Source organism: Pan troglodytes, chromosome 10 (assembly GCF_028858775.2).
Source record: "Pan troglodytes isolate AG18354 chromosome 10, NHGRI_mPanTro3-v2.0_pri, whole genome shotgun sequence".
NCBI lineage: Eukaryota > Metazoa > Chordata > Mammalia > Primates > Hominidae > Pan > Pan troglodytes.
This window is the reverse complement of record NC_072408.2, coordinates 7699793-7725304: the sequence shown is the minus strand read 5'-3', so window position 1 is coordinate 7725304 and position 25512 is coordinate 7699793. Positions and strand designations below refer to the sequence as shown.

The following is a 25512-nucleotide window of genomic DNA, read 5'->3' as shown; positions in this document are numbered from 1 at the left end:
CTGTGTATATTAAACAGTGAGGCACCAAAAAGCTTACTGGAAGGAGAGCTAAGTTGTGAAGGACAAAGTGGACCTTTTCATTGTACCTTTTGAATCTTTTGAGTTCCGAACCATATTAATATAGAACCCATTCGAAAAACAAACCCCAAAACCCCTCATCTTCCAGGTTATGTGAAGCTTTATCTGCATGGGTAGGGCTTGTTTGCTGGGGAGCTTCACTGCAGAAATGTAGGGTGGGTGTTAGCTTCTTTGCTGAGTGGACTCCAGATGTCAGTGTCTTAATGTTGTCTCTCTAGATTATGTCATCTCTTTTATTTTTTATTTTTGTCTTGCTCTGTCTCTCCGGCTGGAGCGCAGTGGTGCAATCACAGCTCACTGCAGCTTCGAACTCCTGGGCTCAAGCGATCCTCCGGCCTCAGCCTCCCGAGTAGCTGGGATTACAGGTGCCCACCACCACGCCTGGCTAATTTTTGTATTTTTAGTAGAGACGGGGTTTCACCATGTTGACCAGGCTGGTCTCGAACTCCTGACCTCAAGTGATCTGCCCGCCTCAGCCTCCCAAAGTGCTGGGATTACAGGCGTGAGCCACCGCACCCGGCCAGGCTGTGGCCTCTATTGCTCGGCCAAGACATTCATTTACTACTCCTCGTTCTACTTATTTCCTCTTCCAGTCTATTTTGTCCTCGCAGCTTATACTTTAAAAAATCCCTTTACTGTTGTTAAGATAGCGATACTCCCCAAATTGGTCTACAGATTTAACGCGGTTCCCATCAAAACCCCAGCAGACTTTGCAGAGCTGATCCTAGAACTGTGCGGAATTTCAAGGAACCCAGAATGGCTCAAATGATCTTGAAAAAGAAGGCTGGAGGACTCACGCGTCCCAACAGGAAAACTTACTACAAAGCTACAGTAATCAAGTCAGTGTGATGCTGGCGTAAGGACAGACATATACACCAATTCTATGACGATTCAGCGGGGGAGAGAATGGTCTTTTTGGCCAGGCGCAGTGACTCATGCCTGTAGTCCCAGCACTTTGGGAGGCTGAGGCAGGCAGATCACTTGAGGTCAGGAGTTTGAAACCAGACTGGCCAAGATGGCAAAACCCCATCTCTATTAAAAATACAAAAATTAGCCAGGTGTGGTGGTGCGTGCCTGTAGTCCCAGCTACTCAGGGGGTTGAGGCAGGAGGATCGCTTGAACCTGGGAGGCAGAGGTTGCACTGAGCCAAGATCGCACCACTACACTCCAGCCTGGGTGACAGAGTGAGACTCCATCTCAAAAAAAAAAAAGAAAAAGAATAGTCTTTTCAACAAATGGTGCTGGGATAACTGGATGTCCACATGGAAAAGAATAAAGTTGGACTCTTACCTCATACCATGTGCAAAAATTAATTCAAAATGGATCATAGACTTAAATGTAAAAGCTAAAATCTAAAATTCTTAGAACAAAATGTAAGTAAACCGTCATGCAGGAAAGCCTTCTTAGATATGACACCAAAAGCACAGTAACAGAGAAAAAATAAATTTGGCTTCATGAGTATTAAAAAAGGTTGCGTTTCAAATGGCACCATCAAGGAAGTGAAAAGAGAATCCAGATAATGGGAGAAATATTTACAAATCATATATCTTATAAGGGACTTGTATACAGTATATAAAAAGCACTCTTACAACTTTATAATAAAAAGACAAATAATCAAATTTTAGGGCAAATGAGCTGAATAAACATTTTTCCAAAGAAAATATACAAATGGCCAATAAGCACATGAAAAGATGTTTAACATCATTAGCCAGCAAGAAAATATAAACTCAAAACCGCAAACAGGCCCAGTGTGGTGGCTCATGCTTAAAATCCTAGCACTTTTGGAGGTGGAAGCAGAAGGATTGCTTGAGCCCAGTAGTTCAAGACCAGCCTGGGCAACATAGTGAGATCTCATCTCTACAAAAAAAAAATTAAAAATTAGCTTGCATGGTGGCCATGTGCCTGTAGCTCTAACTAGTCAAGAGGTTGAGGTGGGAGGATCACTTGAGCCCAGGAGGTCCAGGCTTCAGTGAGCCATGATTGCACCACTGCACTCCAGCCTGGGCAACAGAGTGAGACCCTGTCTCAAAAAATAAAGCAAAAGAAAACCCACAATGAGACAGCACTTTACACTCATTAGGGGACTGTTATTTTCAAAAAAGCAGGTAATAGCAAGTATTGGTAAGGATGAGGAGAAACTGGAATCTCCTACATTACTGGCTGGAATGCAAAATGGTGCAGCCACTTTGGAAAGCAGTCTGGCAGTTCCTCAAAAAGCTAATCACAGAGGTACGGTATGACCCAGCAATTAACTCCACTCCTAGGTATATACATTCACACAATGAACCAATGTGCACAGCAGCATTATTTATAATAGTGAAAAGGTGGAAACAACTCAAATTCCTATCAGCTGAGGAATGTATAAGCAAAATGTATATCCAATGAAATATCTATTCAATGATAAAAAGAAACGAAGTACTGAAACATGCTACAGCATGAATGAACTTTGAAAACATTATGCTAAATGAACAACACAAAGGACCACAGAGTATGTGATCCCACTGACGGGAACTATCCAAAATCGATACAGACAGAAAGTAGATTAGTGGTTGCCTAGGCTGGGGCTGGGGATAAGGAAGGGATGGGCACTGGGTTTCTTTTGGGGATGATGAAAATGTTCTAGAATGGATTGTGATGATGTTTGCACAACTCTGTAAATACTAAAAGCCACTGAACCGTACACTTTAAATAGGTGAATTGTGTGGTGTGTGGATTATGGCTCAGTCTGCAGTTCTCCAGTGTCATCCCCATTGAGTGTGGAAGCCTCCAGCGTACCTTATGCATGGGGTTCCTCAGTCATCACCACACAGGACATTGCGTCTGAATTGACACAGCTGTTCTTAATTGAATGGTTATTTAATTAAGGGATTGCTACTGGCTTCATCTGGAGATGTCAGTACCTTAAAATGGTGTGTATCAAGTCAGACAGATAAATAAACTGGGTCAGACTCTACTCTCTTATTCCCATGGAAATCATTTTATTTTATTTGTTTATTTTTTTGACACAGAGTTGCACTCTATCGCCCAGGCTGATCTTGGCTCACTGCCACCTTGGCGTGATCTTGGTTCACTGCAACCTCCGCCTCCCAGGTTCAAGTGATTCTCCTGCCTCAGCCTCCCGAGTAGCTGGGATTACAGGCACCCGCCACCACACCCAGATAATTTTTTTGTATTTTTAGTAGAGATGGGGTTTTGCCATGTTGGCCAGGCTGGTCTAGAATGAATTCCTGGCCTCAAGTGATCTGCCCACCTCGGCCTCCCAAAGTGCTGGGATTACAGGCATGAGCCACCGCACCTGGCTATTTGTTTTATTTATTTATTTATTTATTTTGAGATGGAGTCTTGCTTCTGTGGCCCAGGCTGGAGTGCAGTGGCCTGATCTCGACTCACTGCAAGCACCGCCTCCCAGGTTCACACCATTCTCCTGCCTCAGCCTCCCGTGTAGCTGGGACTACAGGCGCCCGCCACCACGCCTGGCTAATTTTTTTTGTATATTTAGTAGAGACGGGGTTTCACCGTGTTAGCCAGGATGGTCTCGATCTCCTGACCTCGTGATCCGCCTGCCTCAGCCTCCCAAAGTGCTGGGATTACAGGCGTGAGCCACTGCGCCCGGCCTGTTTTATTTTTTTAAAGTTAATTTTTAAAAAGATATATTTTTAAATTCATAGTAAATAATACAAGAAGCAGCTACCTAGTTACATGCATTCTAAATGAGGATGCAAACCCAGTTCATGCATTTATTCCACAAATTCTGAGCATTCACAATGCTCTGCCAGTTCTGCAAATGCAGGAGAGAGCAAATCACAGGGAGGAGAGAACTAAATAGTAAGTCTTCTGGTCAAGGTGGACCTGTTTTCAAAGGACAGAGATCTCCCTACCAAAGGAATTGGGAGTGTTTTCACTATTGAGAGTTCAGATAGATTTCTACATATCTTGTTTTCACCCTTTGGAAACTCAAGATTGATTTTTTTAAATTACGTAAATACTAGAACAACCCTAACAAATAGAAAAAAAGAAACTTACAACAATTCTGGGCCAGGCATGGTGGCTCATGCTTCTAATCCCAGGACTTTTGGAGGCCGAGGTGGGAGGATTGCCTGAGCTCGGGAGGTCAAGGTTGCAGTGAGCTATGATGACACCATGCACTCCAGCCTGGGCAGCAGAGGGAGACTGTCTCAACACACGCACACACACACACACACACACACACCAAAAAAATTCTGCCACCCGCCTTGCCATCTGTCTAATTTCAAACCGTTTCTCCACTCCACCCTTTTTAATTTTATTTTATTATTTATTTATTTTTGGAGATGGAGTCTCCCTCTGTTGCCCAGGCTGGAGTGCAGTGGCGCGATCTCAGCTCACTGCAACCTCCGCCTCCCGGATTCAAGTGATTCTCCTGCTTCAGCCTCCTGAGTAGCTGGGACTACAGGTGTGCATCACCCATGCCCGGCTATCTTTTTTTGTATTTTAGTAGAGATGGGGTTTCACCATGTTGCCCAGGCTGGTCTCGAACTCCTGAGCCCAGGCATTCTGCCCAACTCGGCCTCCCAAAGTGCTAGGATTACAGGCCTAAGCCACTGCACCTGGCCCCCACCCGTTTTGTAAAGCCTCTAGCTCCATTTCCCTCGTTATCTTGACCACCTTTTCCCCTCATAGCCTTGACCACCTTCATTGTATGTCTCCCAGAAGGACTCAGCTGCAAGGACCTCCCAAGATCGCTGAGAAATTCAGCCCCGAGGAATTGAAGCTTGGAAGTAGCCAAGACCCCCCAGTGGCTCAGGCGTTTGGAAGGAGTAAAGGAGTAAATGTGAATCTCAGCGCCAATTTGCTTCTGGGCACATTCCTCAGACTCAGAAACCAGGCAGGGGAGGGCTGAGTATCGGGGCCCTGGCAGCTGGGCAGAAGGAGGCGGGCTGGGCCAGAGCTGCGCAAACCTTGGCATCAGAGGTATCCTGAGTGCACGGCTACTCCTGTGCCCGAGACGGGCAATGGGACACTGGCACCATGGTGAATCAGTGGCGGCATCTCGGGGAGGAATGTGAGCCCCCCGGGCGTGCTGGGGTGCAGGTCTGACCAAGCTGAGGAGGAGAGGCAGTAGGCCAAGCGCAGTCGTGGGGCTGGGAGGGCCTCCACGCTTCCAGACTTGCTGGGACTGAGTGGTTCTAATCCCCCAACTCTACTGAGGCAAGTCAGGGTTCAAATCCCAATGAAGCCACGAACATGCGGGGCATCCTGATAAGTCTCTTAACCTCTCTGAGTTGTTTTCTCACCAGTAAATGGGGGGATAATACCCCCTTGTAGGATGTTGCAGAGATCATGTTGTGAGGTCTTACACGCTGCTCAACGTGTGATGGCTTGTGCTGTAGCTAGGACACTCACCCTTTTCTTGGGGGCTATGACCCCCCAAATGTCTAAGATTTAGCTTCGTTATTCTCATTTCTTATCACTGACAAATTAACCGGGGCGGGGGGAGGAATACTTTTTTTGAGAGGAAGTCTCTCTCGTAGTGCGACGGCGCCATCTCGCCTCACTGCAAGCTCCGCCTCCCGCGTTCAAGAAATTCTCCTGCCTCAGCCCCCCAAGTAGCTGGGATTACAGGCGCCTGCCACCACACCTGGCTAGTTTTTTGGTATTTTTAGTAGAGACAAGGTTTCTCCATGTTGGCCAAGCTGGTCTCGAACTCCTAACCTCAGGTGATCCACCCGCCTCGGCCTCCCAAAGTGCTGGGATTACAGCCATGATCCACCTCACCTGGCCTGGAATACTTTCTAAATTTGTGCTTTATTTATTTCAATATTTCTCTTTTTTGGCTGGTACAAGAAATACATCCTTGTAACAAAAATACAAGCATTGTAGGCTGGGCGCAGTGACTCACGCCTGTAATCCCAGCACTTTGGGAGGCTGAGGCAGGTGGATCACTTGAGCCCAGGAGTTCGAGACCAGCCTGGCCAACGTGGTGAAACCCCGTCCTTACGAAAAATATGAAAACTAGCCGGGTGTGGTGGTGCACATCTGTGGTCCCGGGTACTTGGGAAGCTGAGATGAGAGGATCGCTAGAGGCCAGGAAGTTGGGGCTCCAGTGAGCCGTGATTGTGCCACTGAACTGCAGCCTGGGTGACAAAGAAAGATCCTGTCTCCAAAAAAAGTTAAAATTAAAATATTGTAGAAAATAATATTAAGCAGGATTAAAATTTTCCTTAATTCTATCGGCCAAAGATAATTGCTATTAACAGTTTGGTGTCTATTAGGTGGACCTCAAATGACTCTAATTAGATTGAATTGATGACTATGTTTTAAATGTCTCCCCCACTTTCTCCTCATTTCTCACAGCCCAAGCTGAGTCACGGGTGAGCTCCTTCGAAAGTGGCCTGTGGCCAGGTCCACAGCACTCACACCTTAGACATAGCCCTGTCTGGTAAGATGGGCAAGCTCGGGCAGCCCTCTCCAGTCCTCTCTGGAATCCACTGCCAGTTTCCTCCCTCTGGGCAGAGGGAGGGCAAGGAGGAGAGTGGGGGCGGAATGGAGCTGTGGACACAGCTACCTGCTAGACGTAGATCCGCACTTACCCCCTCGGTGCCCAGGGGGAAGTCAGTGAAAACACCTGTGAAGCAGCCAAGTATGGAAACATCCTTGCGCATACCAGAAACAGGGTGTTGGCAAAGTGCTGTCTGTACATATCTATACACAGACACACACGCATACACACACATTATACATGATTGTGTGAGTGAGCAGTTCTTCCCTTTCCCACCCGTTAACAAGCTCATTTCCTTACAGGAAACTTATCTGCAGATGCTTGTGTTTATATACGAGAGACCAAGCTTTCCCCGCAGGGGACCTCCTACCTACATAAATTAGCCCAGAGCTACAAAGAAAAATCCTACTGGTGATAATAAATGTTGCTTTAAACCAGAAGGGTCCAGCATTATACTAGAGGGCTTCAACAAGGCAAAGGCCTCTGGGCCCTCTGGCCTGTAATAGCCCAGCATTCCCCAAAAGCCACCATGCCCCAGACCCTCTACACCTTCAGTGCAGAGTTGGCTGCACTGTCGGGGTGCAGCCTCCTGCGACACTTCTTGGTGTTCATTGTTAATGGTAACTCCCACTGATACATTCGCCTCTTCTTCAGCTTCTGAGATTCTATCTCCTCCATGAAATGTTCTTGGCCAATGGCAAGAGAAGTGGAAATTTCACTTGGCCCTACTTTGCCTCAAGACGCAATGTCTTCGAGACTTCTTCAATTCATCATATACAAGGAACAGCTCCTTGGTTTTATGTAACATGAATAATATGTGCTGCCCTTACTCTTTGATTTGTCTGACCTATTTTCACTTGTTTGTTCCTTATAATCTTTAAGTCTGTCCATGTCAGACTATGTTCTCCTGTGTCACCATGTTCTTAGTACAACCCTTAGTATCCTGGGTAAACAGTGGAAATCTCAAAAGCCCATCTGTAAGAAAACGTATAATAATAGCAACACTGAGATTTATTGAGTGCTGCACACTCTTACAAGTACTTTACATGCAGTAACCCATGTAGTGCTCATAGCAACCCTGTCAGGAAGGTGCCATTATCATTTTCATGCTACACATGGGGAGACTGAGGCACAGAAGGGGGAACTGACTTGCACAAGGTCACACAGATGGTGGAACCAGCCATCACCCGGAAACCCACAGCCTACAACTACCAACCACGTAGTGTTTCGCCTTCCATTTTTCCCTTTGTATATTAAGGCATTTTGTTTTATTTTAGAAAACTGGGATCATAATTGTGCTTAATAGGTGTGTTATTTGGTTTAGGGTGTAAATTTGTAATAGTTATGACGTGACTTTTAATTTTAAAAAGTTTTTCATGTGACAGAAGCTTAACTTTTTTATGTTTATTTAATCTTTTCCACTGTGAATTCTGCCTTTTTTTTTTTTTTTTTTTGAGACAGGGTCTCACTCTCATCGTCCAGGCTGGAGTGGGATGGTGCAATAATGGCTCACTGCAACCTCGACTTCCTGGGCTCAAGTGATCCTCCTGTAGCTGGGACTACAGGCACATGCCGCTACGCCCGGCTAATTTTTTGTATTTTTGGTAGAGACAGGATTTTGCCATGTTCCCCAGGCTGGTCTCCAACTCCTGGCATCCAGGGATGCCCCTGCTTCAACCTCCCAAAGTGCTGGGATTATAGGTGTGAGCCACCGCACTCAGCTTGCCACTTTTTTATATTTGGAAAATTCTTCTCCATTGAGTCACTATCTTGTCTTTGGTTTTATTGTTTGTTTGTTTCTTTCTTTTTAAACTTTATTTTTTAGAGTAAAATTCACAGCGAAATTCACAGCGAAATTGGGAGGAAGGTACAGAAACTCCCCATATGCCTCCTGTCCCTACATATGCACAGCCGCCCCCATTATCAACATCCCCCAGCAGAGCGGTCCATTTGTTGCAGCTAATGAAGCTGCGTTGACACATCCTTATCACGCAACATCTATCGTTTACATTAGAGTTCACTCCTGCTGTTGTATGTTCTACAGTTTTGGACAAATGCATAATGACGTATTTCCACCATCATACTCTCATACAGAGTATTTTCATTTTGGTAGCTTCCAAGTTTCGGCAGTTATATATAAAGCTTCCGTAAACATCCATGTGCAGATTTTTGTGTGAACGTAAGTTTTCAGTTCATTTGGGAAAATCCCAAGGAGTGTGGTTGCTGGATCGTATGGAAGAGTATGTTGAATTTTGAAAGAAATTGCCGAACTGTGTTCCAAAGTGGCTGTACCATTTTGCATTCCCACCAGCAATGAACAAGGATGTTGTTCCACATCCTCATCAGCATTTGGTATTGTCAGTGTTCTGGATTTTGGCCATTCTCATCAAATTGTTGTTTTAATATGCACTTTCCTGATGACGTATCATGTGGACATCTTTTTATGTACTTACTTGCCATTTTATGTCTTCATTGATGAGGTGTCTGTGAAGACGTCTTTGGCCTATTTTTTCAAATCAGGTTCATATTCTGATTGTTGAATTTTAAAAGTCTAAGAATTTACATATTTTAGATAACTGTCCTTTATCAAAAGTGTTTTTTTTTTCCCCCTAAGATGGAGTTTAACTCTTGTTGCCCAGGCTGGAGTGCAATGGCATGATCTTGGCTCACCGCAACCTCTGCCTCCCGGGTTCAAGCCATTCTCCTGCCTCAGCCTTCCGAGTAACTGGGATTACAGGCATGCACCAACACGCCCGGCTAATTTTGTATTTTTAGTTGGCCAGACTGGTCTTGAACTTCCAACCTCAGGTGATCCACCCGCCTTGGCCTCCCAAAGTGCTGGGATTACAGTCATGAGCCACCACGCCTGGCCAGTATTTTTTGCAAATATTTACTCCCAGTCTGTGGCTTATCTTCTGATTCTCTTCACATTGTCTTTTACAGAGCAGAGGCGTTTAATTTAATAAAGTCCAGTTTATCAATTATTTCTTTCATGAATTTTGCATTTAGTGTTGTATATAAAGAGTCATATTGTTATGACATAACAATAACCTAGGATGGAAATCCTGTGTCATCCTATCCTATGTTACGTTACATCATCTAGATTTTCTCCTATGCTACTGTCCAGGAGTTTTATAGTTTTGTGTTTTACATGCAGGTCTATGATCCATTTTGAGTTAACTTTTGCGAAGCATGTAGGTCTATGTCTAGATTCTTTTTTTTTCTTTTTGCATGTGGATGTCCAGTTATTACAGCACAATTAGTTGAAAAGAGTATCTTTGCTACATTGTATTATCTGTGCTCCTTTGTCAAAGATCAGTTGACTCTATTTATGTGGGTCTATTTCTGGACTCTATATTCTGTTCCATTGATCTACTTGTCTATCCTTTTGATAATATCACACTGTGTTGATTACTGTAGCTTTGTATTAAATAAGTCTTGAAGTCGGGTGGTGTCAGTCCTCTGACTTTATTTTTTTCCTTTAATATTGAGTTGGCTATTCTGCATCTTTTGCCTCTCTATGTAAACTTTAGAATCGGTTTGTTGATATCTACAAAATAACTTGCTGGGATTTTGATTGGGATTGCATTGAATCTATAGATCAAGTTAGGAAGAACCGATGTCTTGACAATATTGAGTCTTTCTATTCATGAACATGGAATAGCTCTCTATTTATTCAGTTGTTTTCTTTCTTCCTTTTCTTCCTTTTTTTTGTTTTGTTTTTGTTTTTTAAAAAAAATTGAGATGGGATCTTGCTATATTGCCCAGGGTGGCTGTGAACTCCCGGACTCAAGTGATTCACCCACCTTCGCCTCCCAAAGTGTTGGAATTACAGTCATGAGCCACAGCACTTGGCCCAGTTCTTTGGTTTCTTTCATCAGAGTTTTGTAGTTTTCCTCACATAGATCTTGTAATTATTTTGTTAGATTTATATGTAAGTAATTCATTTTTATTGATACATAATATCTGTACATATTTATGGAGTACATGAGTAGTTGATTTTTTGAGGACTAATGTAATGGCATTGTGTATTTAATTTCAGATTCCACTTATTCATTGATGATCTATAGGAAAACAATGGACTTTTGTATATTAACCTTGTATCCTGCAACCTTGTAATACTTGCTTATTAGTTCCAGGGGTTTTCTTTATTATTTTCGATTTTCTTTATTATTTTCAATTTTCTACATAGACAATCTTGTCATCTGTGAACAAAGACAATCTTGTTTCTTTCTTCCCAATCTGTATACATTTTTTTCTCATCTTATTGCATTAGCCTGGAGTTCCAGTATGATGTTGAAAGGGAGTGGTGAGAGGGGATGTCTTGCCTTGTTCCCTGTCTTCGTGGAAAAGCTCTTAGTTTTTTACCATTAAGTGTGATGTTAGCCACAGGTTTTTTGTAGATATTCTTTATCGAGTTGAGGAAGTTTCCCTCTATCATTTCTTTTTTACTTTTATTTAAGCTATTTGTAATTTATTTGATAAATAATTTGCCCCCTTCCCTGATAAGTTGGTGATGCTGCTGCTGTTGCTGCTTCTTCTTCTTCTTTTCTTTCTTCTTCTTATTCTTCCACTTCCTCCTCCTCTTCCTCCTTCTCATCCTCTTCCTCCTCCTCCTTCTGCTCCTCCTCCTCCTTTCTGAGACAGGGTCTCACTCTGTCATCCAGGCTGGAGGCAGTGGCACATTCACGGTTCACTGCAGCCTCAACCTCCTGGGCTCAAGCGCTCCTCCCACCTCAGCCTCTTGAGTAGCTGGAACTACAGGCCTGCACCACCACGACTGGCTAATTTTATTTTTTGTAGAGACAGGGTTTTGCCCTGTTGCCCAGGCTAGTCTCAACCTCCTGGGCTTAAGTGATCCTCCTACCTCAGCATCCCACAGTGCTGGGAAGCTGTGATGAAGATGGGAGCTTCATCTACTGATATCCTTGTAACTCACAAATTTCTGATGAAGCTGGGAGCTTCATCACAGGCATGAGCCACTGCGCCCTGCCTGTGATGCTTCTTTAACAATCGCTAGGTTTTCAGATCTGTTTCAAAGTTGACTGAATAGTAAATGTTGATGTATTGCAGGGAAATTCTTGCCTTCTTATTCTTTTCTTCCCCTAAGAGTTCTTAGTAATTGTGCCTTAATACTTTACCAAATGAACAATGTAGTCATTACACCCAGTTAGTATTGCAGTGAACCTAATAAATTGAGAATGGTTCCTATATTTAACATAGATTTCTGGATTTTTTCCATTAAAAAATCTTCTTTCCTACTATATTTATAACATCTGTATCCACTCTACTTTTGTCTGTTCATTTTTTTTCCCTGTTTTTTTCTTGATTGCCTTTTTAGGGAAAGGATTTATTTTACTTTTCTTTAAAAAAATCCATTCCGTAGTTTCATTTACTCAATCTACTGATATCCTTGTAACTCACAAATTTCTGTAATTATCTTAATTTTGTTCTTCCTTGCTGTTTTCCTAAGGTGTGTTTTATTGTCTTTTCATAACTTTTCTGAGATGAATTTCAGTTGGCTTATTTTCACTAATTTTTATAATGACAGTATTTATCCCTGAACAGAGCTTGGACTTGGACTACATTCCTTAGTATGTTCTGCTTCTTACAACTAACCAAATAATTTGTAATTGATTTTTTTTTTTTTTTTTTTTGAGATGGAGTTTTTCTTTTGGTGCCCAGGCTGGAGGGCAATGGCACAATCTTGGCTCACTGCAACCTCCACCTCCTGGGTTCAAGCAATTCTTCTGCCTCAGCCTCCCAAGTAGCTGGGATTACAGGCATGCGCCACCTCGCCCGGCTAATTTTGTATTTTCAGTAGAGACGGGGTTTCACCACGTTGGCCAGGCTGGTCTTGAACTCCTAACCTCAAGTGATCCACCAGCCTCGACTTCCCAAAGTGCTGGGATTACAGGAGTGAGCCACCGCGCCTGGCCAGAGAAGCTAGTTATTCTGTTTCTTCATAATCTGTGTCTAATATCTTTCTCCATTTGTTCAACACCTTTTTGTTGGATATTCACAAGAATGTACCGTGACGGGTCCACTCTGAATCCCTCCGGCAATGACGATGACTCCCTCATGTTATCTAGCAGACACCGAACTGTTTTATATGTTCAACACCTTTTTGTTGGATATTCACAAGAATGTACCGTGACGGGTCCACTCTGAATCCCTCCGGCAACGATAACTCCCTCATGTTATGCAGCAGACACCGAACTGTTTTATGTGTGCCCTACTGTTGTTGCAGCAGCCCAGTGAGGTAGGGACTATCTTTTACCCCATTTTGCCCTTGGGGACACTATGGCTCAGACACTATGGCTTGTCCAAGGTCACCTAGCAGCAGGCAGTAAAGCCAGACTTGACCCCATTCTGGCTTCAAAGTTCCTATTTTTCATCTGTCACAGATTAATGGTAAGTTCATCGAGAATGCAAACAAGATATGCGTTTGGCTACAGCCTGGCGGCTGGGGCTCCAGGCCTTCAGGCTAAAGGAACAGGTGGAAGGATGAGCAGAGCAGGAGGGGCAAAGGGGGTGACCCGGGAAAAACGCCTGGGGGCCTCTGTTTGCTCAAAATTGACTAGTTAAGTCACACACCATACCTGCCGCCGGCCACGTCACTCTTTCAGAAGGCTTTCCTGTTCCAATGAGGCCCAGAACCTGAGAAATATCTCTGAAGAAACACCCTTGGCCCTTGCAGCCAGCTCCCACAAAGTCTGGCAGCACCCCCAGCCCAGCTGCACGATAAGATAAGACGTGCCCAAGGGACCTGGGGAGAGAAGCCAGACTGGTGACACCGCACTGCTCCCTCCGTGACATCTGTTCACAGCAGACACTGTCCCTCCAGGGACTCGGAGCTCAGCCAAAAGGCCCCTGCTTTTAAGACCAGCTCTATGGAACTCCGCTAGCACTGCCCATCCAGAGAGCTTCTGCAATCAGAGTTGCCCCCAACCCTCTGACCAACGTAGTAGGTGAGTCAGCACTCAGTCCTGGGCAGCAGGTCTTAGTAGTCATGACTAGCAGAAAGGACCTTGCATCAGGAGAGCGCACAGCCCCAGGTTGTTGACGTGTGTGCAGCTGGGCATGAGTGACAGGGCTATTTCTGCCCACCGAAGTGCTCTCAGCAAGCAGGAGGTGAAGGGAGATGCTGCCGGGAATTGTAAGATCTAGGCATGGCACCCGCTGCTTGAACCCTGCTAAGGACTGGGGCCCCAACACCCTGCAGTACCTAAACTGCCCTGATGGTTGGTTCACACAGACCACATGACGGTGAGAGGCCCTCACAGCACTGAATCCAGAAACAGGAGCCAGAGAACCTAGGGACTGTCATACCATTTTGAAAAGAGGCACCAGTCTCGCTGAACTTCTTTTCTCTGCCACCTCCCTATAACCTTGATAGTAAGTGCTAGTGTCCTGGGTTCTGATCAGCTGTAAGCATCAGCCTCCCTATAACCTTGATAGTAAGCGCTAGTGTCCTGGGTTCTGATCAGCTGTAAGCATCAGCCTCCCTATAACCTTGATAGTAAGCGCTAGTGTCCTGGGTTCTGATCAGCTGTAAGCATCAGCCTCCCTATAACCTTGATAGTAAGTGCTAGTGTCCTGGGTTCTGATCAGCTGTAAGCATCAGCCACAAAGGACTATGCCCTTGACAGGCTTCCAGGCGCCCTGGGCAGTGGCTGGGCGGACTGCTGTAATCCCACCAGGCAGCTGCGTCTGTTCTGGTTCTCGCAGGTGCCCCTTTCACGCAAGAGCCACGTTCCTGGAAAGTTGTTCATCAACTGAGTCCTATTGGGGCTGCAACGCTGAGGGTGCGTTTTTAGACTATGAAGGCACAAAGTTGCCCCCCAGCCAGAGGCACAGGGTGTCGTCCTCCACCCCTCCCTTTCCCCACCCTCAGCATCCAATCGCTCACCCAGTCCTGCCAGTTCTGTTTCCTCACCCTCTCTTGGGGCAGTCCCATTTTTATACCCACTGCCAATGCTGTGCTGCAGACCTCCAGCAGGGCTCCCGCACATGGCTCTCCGCTCCAGCCCATCCTTCGAGCCGCTTCCATCATGGTCCTGCTAAAATGCTGCTACAGCACATTGGGAGGCTGAGGCAGGAGGACCACTTGTTTGAGACCAGGATTCCAGACCAGCCTGTGCAATATAGCAAGACACCGTCTCTACAGAAAATAACGAAAATAAAAAATAAGACGCTGCTCTAAGGATGCCACTGGCTGCGGATAACCTTCCTACTGCTCCCTGCTGCCCTCAGGACAAAGCCTAAGTGCCTCATCAGCCCCTCCCTGATCCGCTGCCCCACACCGCTCCACCTCTGCCTTCCACCCGTACCCTAGGACCCCTTGGGTCCTGACAGGGAGACCCCGCCCTCTCTGAGACGGCTGCCACAGCAGCCCATCTGCCTCACCCCACGGAGGAAAACTGAGTCCAGGAGACAATCCCCCCCTAAATGTACCAACTGTTTCCCCCCTTCCAGAAGTTTCTTGAGAGCAGGAGCCATATGGATTCGTCTCTGCATGCCCAGCCTGAGACATCAGTGCCTAGGACTCAGGAGGCATACCCAGCACATGCTTGTAGAAGAAAGAAAGAAACAGGGAAGGTGTTTTTTGCTATTTATCGCATATTTAATTTCATCTTTATTATATTTTTCCTGATTATAACAGGATGATGTCTTAGGTGTGAAAAATTAGAAGTGGAAGTGTTAGAGCTCTTCTAGAATTTGTCTAGCGGGTTCCCTGGTTTTTACTGAAACCAAACTCCCATGAGAAAACAACCTACAATTGGGAAAATACATAACTTAGAAAGAAAGGGAACCTTAGTGTGATAGAAATTCCTCCCATATCTGTTTCCTATGCTTATTCTAATGCACAGAAATATAAAGTAGATCCTCTGAATACTTTGTTTCATTTTTACCTATATAGAATCATATCATGTTCTTACTGACTTGCTCCCCACTGAATACATTTTAGATATCTTCTGTATCTAATCATAGGGATCTACCTCATTCTTTTTGTTTTGTTTCATTTTGTCCATTGTTTTTTACTGATTGAACAAGAACACCTCTCTCTTTTCAAAGACATATGTAGGATTTAATTGTGTGGTTGTAGGCCAGCTTATTTAGCCCACACACCCTTGATTACAATTTGGCTCATTCCCGGTTTTTGACATTATCAATAATGATGCATTGAATAGCTTGTCTTTTTGAGCTTTGGGGAGCATTTTCTGTGGGAGACTTATTCTGTGGGAGACTCCTAGAAGTGGACTTACTAGGTAAGATTATTTTAAATTTTAATAGATAATTGTCAGATTGTCCTCCAAAAAAATGATTGTAACAATTCTGGTACATTCGGTAGTAATTTACATTTCTACCAAGGATGTGAAAGTGCTTGCTTAGCCATGTCTTCACCAACACTGAGTATTATCAGTCTCTTAAGTCTTCGCCAATCATGTAGGCTATCATATCTATTACACACATTTGTGATGTTTCTTCAGGGGCTTGCTTGTTTGTACTCAGTTTTTCTGTTGGCTCATTTTTAAGGCCTCCACAGACTTCAGGATAATCAGTCCTTTGTGCTCTGTGCAGCAGTGTTCCCCCCATTTCTATTTGTCTCCTGATTTTGTGTGGTGTGTGGTGGTTGAGGAAATGGCTGGAGCACACACTCTGAAGGCAGGCTACTTGGTTTTGTCTGTAACTTACTAGCTGAATGACCATAGTTTAGTTACTTAACCTCAGAGTCCCTTAGATAAGGACAGTACTTATCCCAGGGATTGTTATGAGAATGACAGGACTTCAGATATATAAAGTGTTCTGTGCAGGGTTTGACATGAAATGAGCGCTATAAGGGTATATGCTATTATCATTTTGCATTCAAATAATTTAAATTTTATGCAGTCAAATGTATTAATCCTTTATGGCTTCCAGATTTGATGTCATAGTTATAAAGGTTTTCCTCATTCTAAGGTTAGAAAGAGATTCACAAAGGGGACTATTTGAAGGAGTCTGCGGGGAGTCCATTTGCAAGATGTCTCCTCCTCCCTTCCCTCCCTTCCATCCCTTCCGTCCCTTCTGTCCCTTCCTTCCCTCCTGTCCCTTCCCTCCCTTCCGTCCCTTCCGTCCCTTCCTTCCCTCCTGTCCCTTCCGTCCCTTCCTTCCCTTCCGTCCCCTCCGTCCCTTCCGTCCCTTCCGTCCCTTCCGTCCCTTCCGTCCCTTCCCTTCCTTCCGCCATTTTGCTGTCTTGTAAATTGATTTGGCTTTTCACATAGTGGGAATTTTTTTCAAGGGGAAACCTATCTGTGTTTACATAGTGGAAGGATGACACACTGGTCTGGGGACTATGTTGGCTGTCGTTTCATGTCTAAAGTGTAGGCCTGTGTAGGTCGTCCCCTCCCTTCATGGATAAAACAACTACTAGTTGTCAGTAAGTGCCAGCCTCATACTACGGCTCCTACCCTGAAGGAGTTCACCGTCCAGTGAGAGAACGGATAGTGATCAGGTGGGAGGTGTCACCAAGGCCCTGTGGTGGAAATAACCAGCTTAACGGAAGGAAGAGCTTCCAGGGTGGACGGTGAGGAAGGGCCCAGAGGGCATTTCAAACACGGGGGATGGGGTGTTCAATCTGCTCTACAAATCCTGGTGACCTGCCTGTGAGGCACGGGGTCCCTGGCCACCCCCATCCCCCACCTGCACAGAGGCCCCGGGGCAGGGAAGAATGGCTCAGCGCTGGGCAGGATGAGATGGAGAGTGGTCAGAGGCCAGACCACAAGCATCGGGCCAAGACTAGGAAAGCCCAGCTCCCCTCCCAGCTCTAGAACTTCACTGGTCAGAGAGCCTGAAGAGCCCTAAGAAAGGGACTTCAGTCCTCTGGGGCTCCCTTTGCGTGTCCTTACAATGCAGCCTCAGCTTCTGTCCTTAGGCAGCTGTGCAAATTCTGTAAGATGGTGCATGTGCAGACATTCTGTCCTGCACAATAAAAGTGGACACCTTTGGGGCACTTCCTGCCGCTGCTTGACTGGGAGTTGCTCCCGCCATGGGGGCGGTGCTGTGGGTTCAGCCTGTCTGCATTGCCAGGGGTTCCTGGGCCTGCTTCCTGTGGAGGGGCAGCTTCACCCTGGATGCAGACCTCCCCGTTTGCAGCCCGTCCTGATGAGCTGACTCTTGCCTCCCGGTCCCCTAGTCTTTTTGTTGACCGAGATCAGGACTCTAGTCCAATACTATTGAACCCTGGCAGAGATGCTCCACAGGAAGGGCTGAGCCTCCTCCTCCCACAGGTGTTTAGTAGCAAGAAAAGAAACTGCGCTTGGGGAGCCTACGCTTTCCCTTTGGCCTTGTTTATCCCAGATGTTGGTATGAACCCCTCTTGGCACTGGCAGGGGTTCTACCATCTGCTCACACTAAGGGTTAAAGGCCTGCAGAGGGGACAGTGAGCTCTTCCATCCAAACTTCAACTCCGTTCCACAACACCAGAGCCCAGTGAATGGCGTCCCCCGTGGACGACAGTGATTCTCATGCGAGCAGGGCCCCGAAGGTGAAGGTCACTGCAGAGGGATCCCCACACCTGGATCCCTACGATCCAGTCAGAGGGCACAGAAAGGCACCTGGCTGTTGGGGAAAGGACCCTGGTGGGAGTCACAGAAGCCTTTGTCCCAGTTTCAGCACTGCCCAGTTCTGTTGCCTTGGAGAGGTCCCTTGCCCCGATGGTTCTGTGTCCTGATTTATAAGACGGGAAGGTTGGACATAGGGCCGAAACGCATGCCCTGTGGGCGGATGGGAGCTTATGCACTTTGAGGTTGGATGCCTTTGAGTGGGTGTGCACTGCCCAGGGAGAAGCAGCTCCCACCCCTTCCTCCAGTGAAGGCATTGGCCTTTGTATTTTGCGCTGTTCCCTGGTCCTGGCTTTTGAGAAAAGAGCCAGCAGCCTCTGGTCTTGTTGACACCATCATCTGAGAGTGGCAGGCCACCAGAGGGAAGGGCTAAGGACAGAGCCAGATCTGGCTGGGCCATCTCACCTTCTGGAGGCCAAACTTGACCCGGGATGGAAATAATGAAGCAGCCACTGGCTTTCCCAAGGCCTGTGATCCTCCTGGTAACCAGAAATCCCAAATTCTTATCTCCTGCTCTTCCAGGTAGGCTGGGCTATCTCACCTTCTGGAGGCCAAACTTGACCCGGGATGGAAATAATGAAGCAGCCACTGGCTTTCCCAAGGCCTGTGATCCTCCTGGTAACCAGAAATCCCAAATTCTTATCTCCTGCTCTTCCAGGTAGGCTGGGCTAGCTTCCCAGGGCCTGCTCAGGAGGGCCTTGTGTCCTGCATTTGGTCTAATTCTCTGCTTTTGCCATCTTGAAATTCTGAATCTTTTTTTTTCTTTTTTCCTGTTTTAGACTTCATTCCTGAGGGTCACTCTTAATCAATTTGAACGAGGGGCCCCATATGTTCCTTTTTACTGGGCCATGCAAATTACTGTGGGTTACATTAATGCTCATCTGGAAACCTTTTACCAGTCTCCTCTGTTAGGGTACTGGTTCCCAACACAGAGCTTCTGTGATTACCAGAAGAACACTGAAGGAGCCTTCTTGTCTGTCTGGAGCCAGCTGAGATGGCCCTGAGATCCGCAGAGCTTCCTCCACGCCCCTGGATGGAGGCGCTCCTGCTCTTCCACCCTTTGTATCTCTCACTTGGCACCCATTCCCGTAATTAATCACAAACTCCGTCTGAGCTGTTCCTTTCTAAGCCATGCCCTCTGTACTCTGACTTGCCCCAAATAGACAGATGCTCAATAAATATTTGCTGATTGGCTGGAAAGCAAACAGAGCTATCATCTCAGCACAGAGTTCAGGACATTGCACACAGTGGGTGCTTAATCGATGCTGCTGACTCATCCGCAGAGCAGGCCAGGGTGCAACACAGTGTGGCCGTGCTTGTGCTCAGCCTCCCTTCCCTCCAACCATTCCCTTCCCTTCCCTTCAACCATTCCCTTCCCTTCCCTCCAACCATTCCCTTCCTCCAACCGCTGCCTGCCTGATGAGGATAGGACTGACACTGAAATCCTGGGTGGCGCTGTTGAATCGTGGGGCTTCCTGGTGTGGGATTGCCCCCGGCGAACCTACTCTTTCCCTTTGGCCTCGTTTATTCCGGAAGTTGGTATGGAACCTTCTAGGCATGGGCAGTTCTACCATCTGCTCACGCTAAGGGTTAAGAGCTTGCAGCAGGGAAGCCCAGAGCCCCAGAGCCCAGTGAATGGCGGGGAGAGAACCACTGGCGGCAGGTGAAGGTCACTGCAGAGACAGCCTCCATTTCATGGCAGTGGAAATGCAGCCTTAGCGAAAAGAAGGATTTGCTTTTATTTATGTGTTTATTGAGACGGAGTCTCGCTCTGTCTCCCAGGCTGGAGCGCAGTGGCGCGATCTCAGCTCACTTCAACCTCTGCCTCCCCGGTTCAAGTGATTCTCCTGCCTCAGCCTCCTAAGTAGGTGGGACTACAGGGGCCCGCCACCACGCCCAGCTAATTTTCTTTTATTTTTAGTAGGGACGGGGTTTCACCATATTGAACAGGCTGGTCTCGAACTCCTGATCCACCCGCCTCCACCTCCCAAAGTGCTGGGATTACGGGTGTGAGCGCGCCCCTAGCCTGCTTTTATTTTTAATTAAATTTTTGTTTTTGTTTTTGTTTTGAGAGACGTCTCACTCCATCCCCCAGTCTGAAGTGCAGTGGTGCAATCTCGGCTCATTGCAACCTCTGCCTCCCGGGTTCAAGTGATTCTCCTGCCTCAGCCTCCTGAGCAGCTGGGATTACAGGCACCCGCCACTACACCCGGCTAAATTTTGTATTTTTAGTAGATATGGGGTTTCACTATGTTGGCCAGGCTGATCTCAAACTCCTCATCTCAGATGATCCACCTGCCTCCGCCTCCCAAAGTGCTGGGATTACAGGCAGGTGCCACCATGCTCGGCTAATTTTTTAATTTTTAGTAGAGATGGGGTTTCACTATGTTGGCCAGGCTGGTCTCAAACTCCTGACCTCAGGTGATCAACCCAGCTCAGCCTCCCATAGTGCTGGGATTACAGGCGTGAGCCACCGTGTCCGGCCAAAAAAAGTTTTTCATGGAGACAGGGTCTCGTTGTGTTTCCCAGGCTGGCTGGAACTTCTGGGCTCAAGTGATTTGCCCACCTCAGCCTCCCTAAGTGCTGGGATTAAAGGTGTGAGCCACCGCACCTGGCCAGGAAACTATTCTGTCCCCATCCCTGTAGTTCCAAAATGCCCTTGGAGAAAATGATAAGGACCATTTACATTTGCAAAGAACTTTACAGTTTCTAAACCACTTTCATAAACATCATTCTCAAACTGTCCTGTAAGTCAGGACAAATACTTAAGTACTAATTATCTGGTTGTTGCTTTAACATTTTGGGTTTTTTTTTACTCCAAATGTTCATTGAAGAAAAATTAGAAAATACAGATAAAGCAAAAAAAAGAAAATAATATCTGACATCCTATCGCCTTAAGACGATGCTTAATATTTTAGTCTGCACCCTATCAGATTGATCTACGTATATAAATATAGATCTTTAAAAATAGGTTAATGCTATCACTGTTCTGTAATCTTACGATCCCCATTTTTAGTAGGTGACTGAGAGAGCTCCCAAGCCATGCAGCTATGAAGGGGCAGGGCCAGGTCTCGACTCCGCTGTCCTGGTTCTAAGTGTCCACGTCCTCAAGCCAGGCTGCCACTCACACTTCGAGGCTTTGCAGGGCTTGACCGCCTCCATTTCATGGCTGTGGAAATAGAGCCCCAGCAAAAAAGAAGGGTTTGCTTTGACTGGGCTCAGGGTTGGAGACCCCAAGTTGTCCTGGTATCCCACAATTCAGCATGGGCAAGGCTGGGCCAAGCTGGACCTGGCTGCTCAGGAGTCCCCACCTCTGCCAAACTGGACTTTGCCTTACAGTGAAGTCACAGCGATGACAGGGGTCAGCTGTCAGGCGGGAGGCCCAGAGGCGGCAGGTGCCAGGTGGCAGCCTCAGGCTGTGAAGGACTGACCCCAGAGAACAACTGGATATCTGTTTGGTGGCCTTGGAGGTCTCTCGCTCGTTAGTATTTTTAGAAAGAGGGTGAGGGCACAGCAGGGACCTGACACTTGCCTGGTTGCCCTGGGGCATCGCTCTGAGCTGTGGAAAGGGCGCTTCTAGCCTGAATCTGGGCCAGCGCTAAGGGCAGGACTAGCATGCTTGCCTGCCTGCGTCCATTCATTCATTCACTCTAGCATGCCTGCCCGCCTGCGCCCATTCATTCATTCACTCTAGCATGCCTGCCTGCCTGCGCCCATTCATTCATTCACTCTAGCATGCCTGCCCGCCTGCATCCATTCATTCATTCACTCTAGCATGCTTGCCTGCCTGCGTCCATTCATTCATTCACTCTAGCATGCCTGCCCGCCTGCGCCCATTCATTCATTCACTCTAGCATGCCTGCCCGCCTGCGTCCATTCATTCATTCACACTAGCATGCTTGCCTGCCTGCGTCCATTCATTCATTCACTCTAGCATGCCTGCCTGCCTGCGCCCATTCATTCATTCACACTAGCATGCCTGCCTGTCTGCGCCCATTCATTCATTCACTCTAGCATGCCTGCCTGCCTGCGTCCATTCATTCATTCACTCTAGCATGCCTGCCTGCCTGCGCCCATTCATTCACACTAACATGCCTGCCTGCGTCCATTCATTCATTCACTCTAGCATGCCTGCCTGCCTGCGTCCATTCATTCATTCACTCTAGCATGCCTGCCTGCCTGCGTCCATTCATTCATTCACTCTAGCATACCTGCCTGCCTGCGTCCATTCATTCATTCACTCTAGCATGCCTGCCTACGTCCATTCATTCATTCACACTAGCATGCCTGCCTGCCTGCGCCCATTCATTCATTCACTCTAGCATGCCTGCCTGCCTGCGTCCATTCATTCATTCCCTCTAGCATGCCTGCCTGCCTGCGTCCATTCATTCATTCCCTCTAGCATGCCTGCCCGCCTGCGTCCATTCATTCATTCACACTAGCATGCCTGCCCGCCTGCGTCCATTCATTCATTCACTCTAGCATGCCTGCCCGCCTGTGTCCATTCATTCATTCACACTAGCATGCCTGCCCGCCTGCGCCCATTCATTCATTCACTCTAGCATGCCTGCCCGCCTGCGTCCATTCATTCATTCACACTAGCATGCCTGCCCGCCTGCGTCCATTCATTCATTCACTCCTGAGCACACGCTCCCAGCCAAATTCTGTGTTAGGCACTGGAGGAAAGGTTTCCCCAGGGCTCTGGCCTAAGAGCTGCAGGAGGAGGAACACAGTGGTGAGGACAGACCCGGGTTCAAATCTTGCCTCTGATCTCCTAGCCGTGTGACTTTGGGTAAGTTCTGTCCTCTCTGGAGCCTGTTTCCCCTCACAGGGCCTCTGTGAGAAGTGAAGGGGGATGCACAGGGAGCCTGGCCGCACATGGGGTCAGTGCAGGGAACCAGGGAGAGGCTGTGGATTGGAATCCCTCCAGGGCTGGGCTTTTTGCATGTTCAGCGTCCACAGAGAATCTGGTTCTCAGGACACCTTGGGGCTGAGTTAGACATCGCCTGGAACTTACATTGACTTTTGCTGAGGGTTTTGCTGAGTTTGGCAGCAGTTCACCTATTTCACCAGACACTAGCTTCTCACCATGAGGAGGAAGGGGTGTCTCCTCTTTCTACAGACGTGTGAGCTGGGAAGCACCGAAGCTGCATGAGTTGGACGGTCAGCAGCGGGATCACATCCCTGCACCCACTTGCTCGCCCTCCCCTGCTTACCTTCTCCCCAGAGCAGACCCTGGCCCCCTTAAAAGAGCTGCTGCTCAGGTGCAGGTGTCAGGGCTGGGAAAATGTGTGACTGGCCACATTTCGAATCCTGAGGGAGGACAGGAGAGCCCCGGTATGAGGACCCAGGCTGGACCTGCTTTGCTGGCAGGGAAAAGGCATGAGTCCTAGGGCCAGGGCAATCCAGGCAGGCTGGTTCCAGGCCCAGGCCTCCTTGGATTGGCTGAAGCTGGCAGGTGCAGCAGATTCAGGCTGGCCCACCAATCAGGAGGGGCTTTGATCCCCGGACTCAGTGCTCAGGGACTTCTCTATCTTGACCTCCTGGGCCCCCCGAGCTCCCTCCGGATAATGCACCAGTATCCCTGCCTTGTCTGTAGCCTGTCTCATCTATGGGTCTAGGGCCAGGACCCAGGATACTGCTGAGCTCAGGGACAATAGACACACACACGCACACAGAGACAGACACAGACACACATACACACACAGAGACACATGCACACACACACAGAGGCACAGAGACACGCACACACAGACACAGACACACACAGACACATACACAAGACATGAACACACACATTCACACAGACACACGCACAGAGACATGGACACATACACACAAACACACATGAATACACACAGACACACAGGCACACACACACAAACATACAGACACACACACAGACACACAGACACATGCATACACACATTCACACAGACACTCATGCACACACAGACACACACGCATACACACAGACACACACACACAGACACACACACAGAAAACACATTGTGGCTGCCGTGGCATATGGAGGGGAGTCAGCAGCGCAGTCGAGGTGTTCGTATACTATAGCCATTGGCAGGCACCCCCAGAAGGTGCCACAGAAGAAGTTCATGGAGTTCAGCTCACCCTGGTCCTGCCTTTGAAGTCTCTTCTGAATGCAGTGAATGACAAATGGATATATATATATATTTTTTTTTTTGAGACAGGGTCTCTCTCTGTCTTGCAGGCTGGAGTGCAGTGGTGTGATCTTCTCTCCCTGCAACCTTTGCCTCCCAGGTTCAAGTGATTCTCCTGCCTCAGCCTCCCGAGTAGCTGGAATTATAGGCATGCACTACCACATCTGGCTAATTTTTGTATTTTTAGTAGAGATGGGGTTTCACCATTTTGCTCAGGCTCATCTCAAACTCCTGACCTCAAGTGATCCACCCGCCTTGGCCTCCCAAAGTGCTGGGATTACAGGCGTGAGCCACCGCACACTGCTGACAAATGCATCATTCATTCACTCCTTCATTCATTCAGCACTCCAGGTGAGGCGCCCCCTTGTTCCCATGAAGCTTTTCCACTGGGGAGGGATGGATAAGCTCTCTATCTCCTGGCTTCCCCCTTTATACACTTTATACAGGCTCTGGATTCTGTGTCCTTAACTGCTACAGCCCTGAAAGCATAGGCTGTGTAAGTCCCTCAACAATGGGGACCAGTCTAAAATATTTATAGGTAGCATATCTAGATCATTCCAGAGAGGAGTGAATGGATCCAAACCGTCTTTTGAACCAGCAGCCAGAGGCCCCAGCAGCTCCTGTCTTCCCAGCCCAGTGCTTATTCTCTTATTCTCTGCTAAGCTTTGTCATTTTAGGGGATTAGGAGAATAGGATGTAAACCGAAACGTGACTGAGGCAGATCTCCATTGAGGAGAGATTTGTTTTGCCAAGGTTGAGGGTGAACTCAGAGAAAAGAAACACCATAGGATCTGTGACCTATGCTTTTTCCAAAGAGGATTTTGGGAATTTCAGTATTTAAAGGGAAAGAGCAAAGCAAGAGGGGAAGGTTTTTTAAAAGGAGGTTGGGTAGGCACTGAGGCTCGGGGCACATTCTTGTGAGGCTCTGATAGTGCTCGATGAATCTACATTTTACATGTGACAAGAGGGAGTGGGGGCGGATCAATTATGTATTTGTCCTGGACTCAGTGAATCCGCATTTTATGTACGATAAAGTAAGCATGTGAAATGACTGCCGTTTGGGAACACAAGGAAGGCAGTTGTTTTGTTTTGTTTTGTTTGTTTTGTTTTGTTTTTGTTTTGTTTTGTGTGACTCCATGTCCAAGCTTAACTTTCTCTTCGGCATGGTGAATTT

The 25512-nt window shown here is 47.2% G+C and overlaps 1 protein-coding gene and 1 non-coding gene across 9 annotated transcripts in view; both read left to right on the top strand.

Annotated features, from left to right (window-relative positions):
* The window catches only part of NINJ2 (ninjurin 2), a 98811-nt gene that overhangs the window by 57644 nt on the left and 15655 nt on the right, over nucleotides 1-25512 (top strand). For 2 of the 8 annotated variants that reach the window (XM_063785397.1, XR_010147933.1), the window contains 2 exons: nucleotides 18682-18817; nucleotides 24389-24689. The exons of 3 other annotated variants lie outside the window; for them this stretch is intronic. In XM_063785397.1, coding sequence (XP_063641467.1) covers nucleotides 24489-24689 — 201 coding nt within the window. In that variant the 5' untranslated portion in view covers nucleotides 18682-18817; nucleotides 24389-24488. Of the gene's footprint in view, nucleotides 1-18681; nucleotides 18818-24388; nucleotides 24690-25512 lie in introns of those variants that run through there. 3 more of the 8 variants (XM_063785399.1, XM_063785398.1, XR_010147935.1) reach the window with 2 other exon arrangements.
* Nucleotides 15255-15314, top strand: LOC112205122 (U7 small nuclear RNA). The gene has a single exon (XR_002938977.2). It is a non-coding gene; the product is annotated as a U7 small nuclear RNA (small nuclear RNA).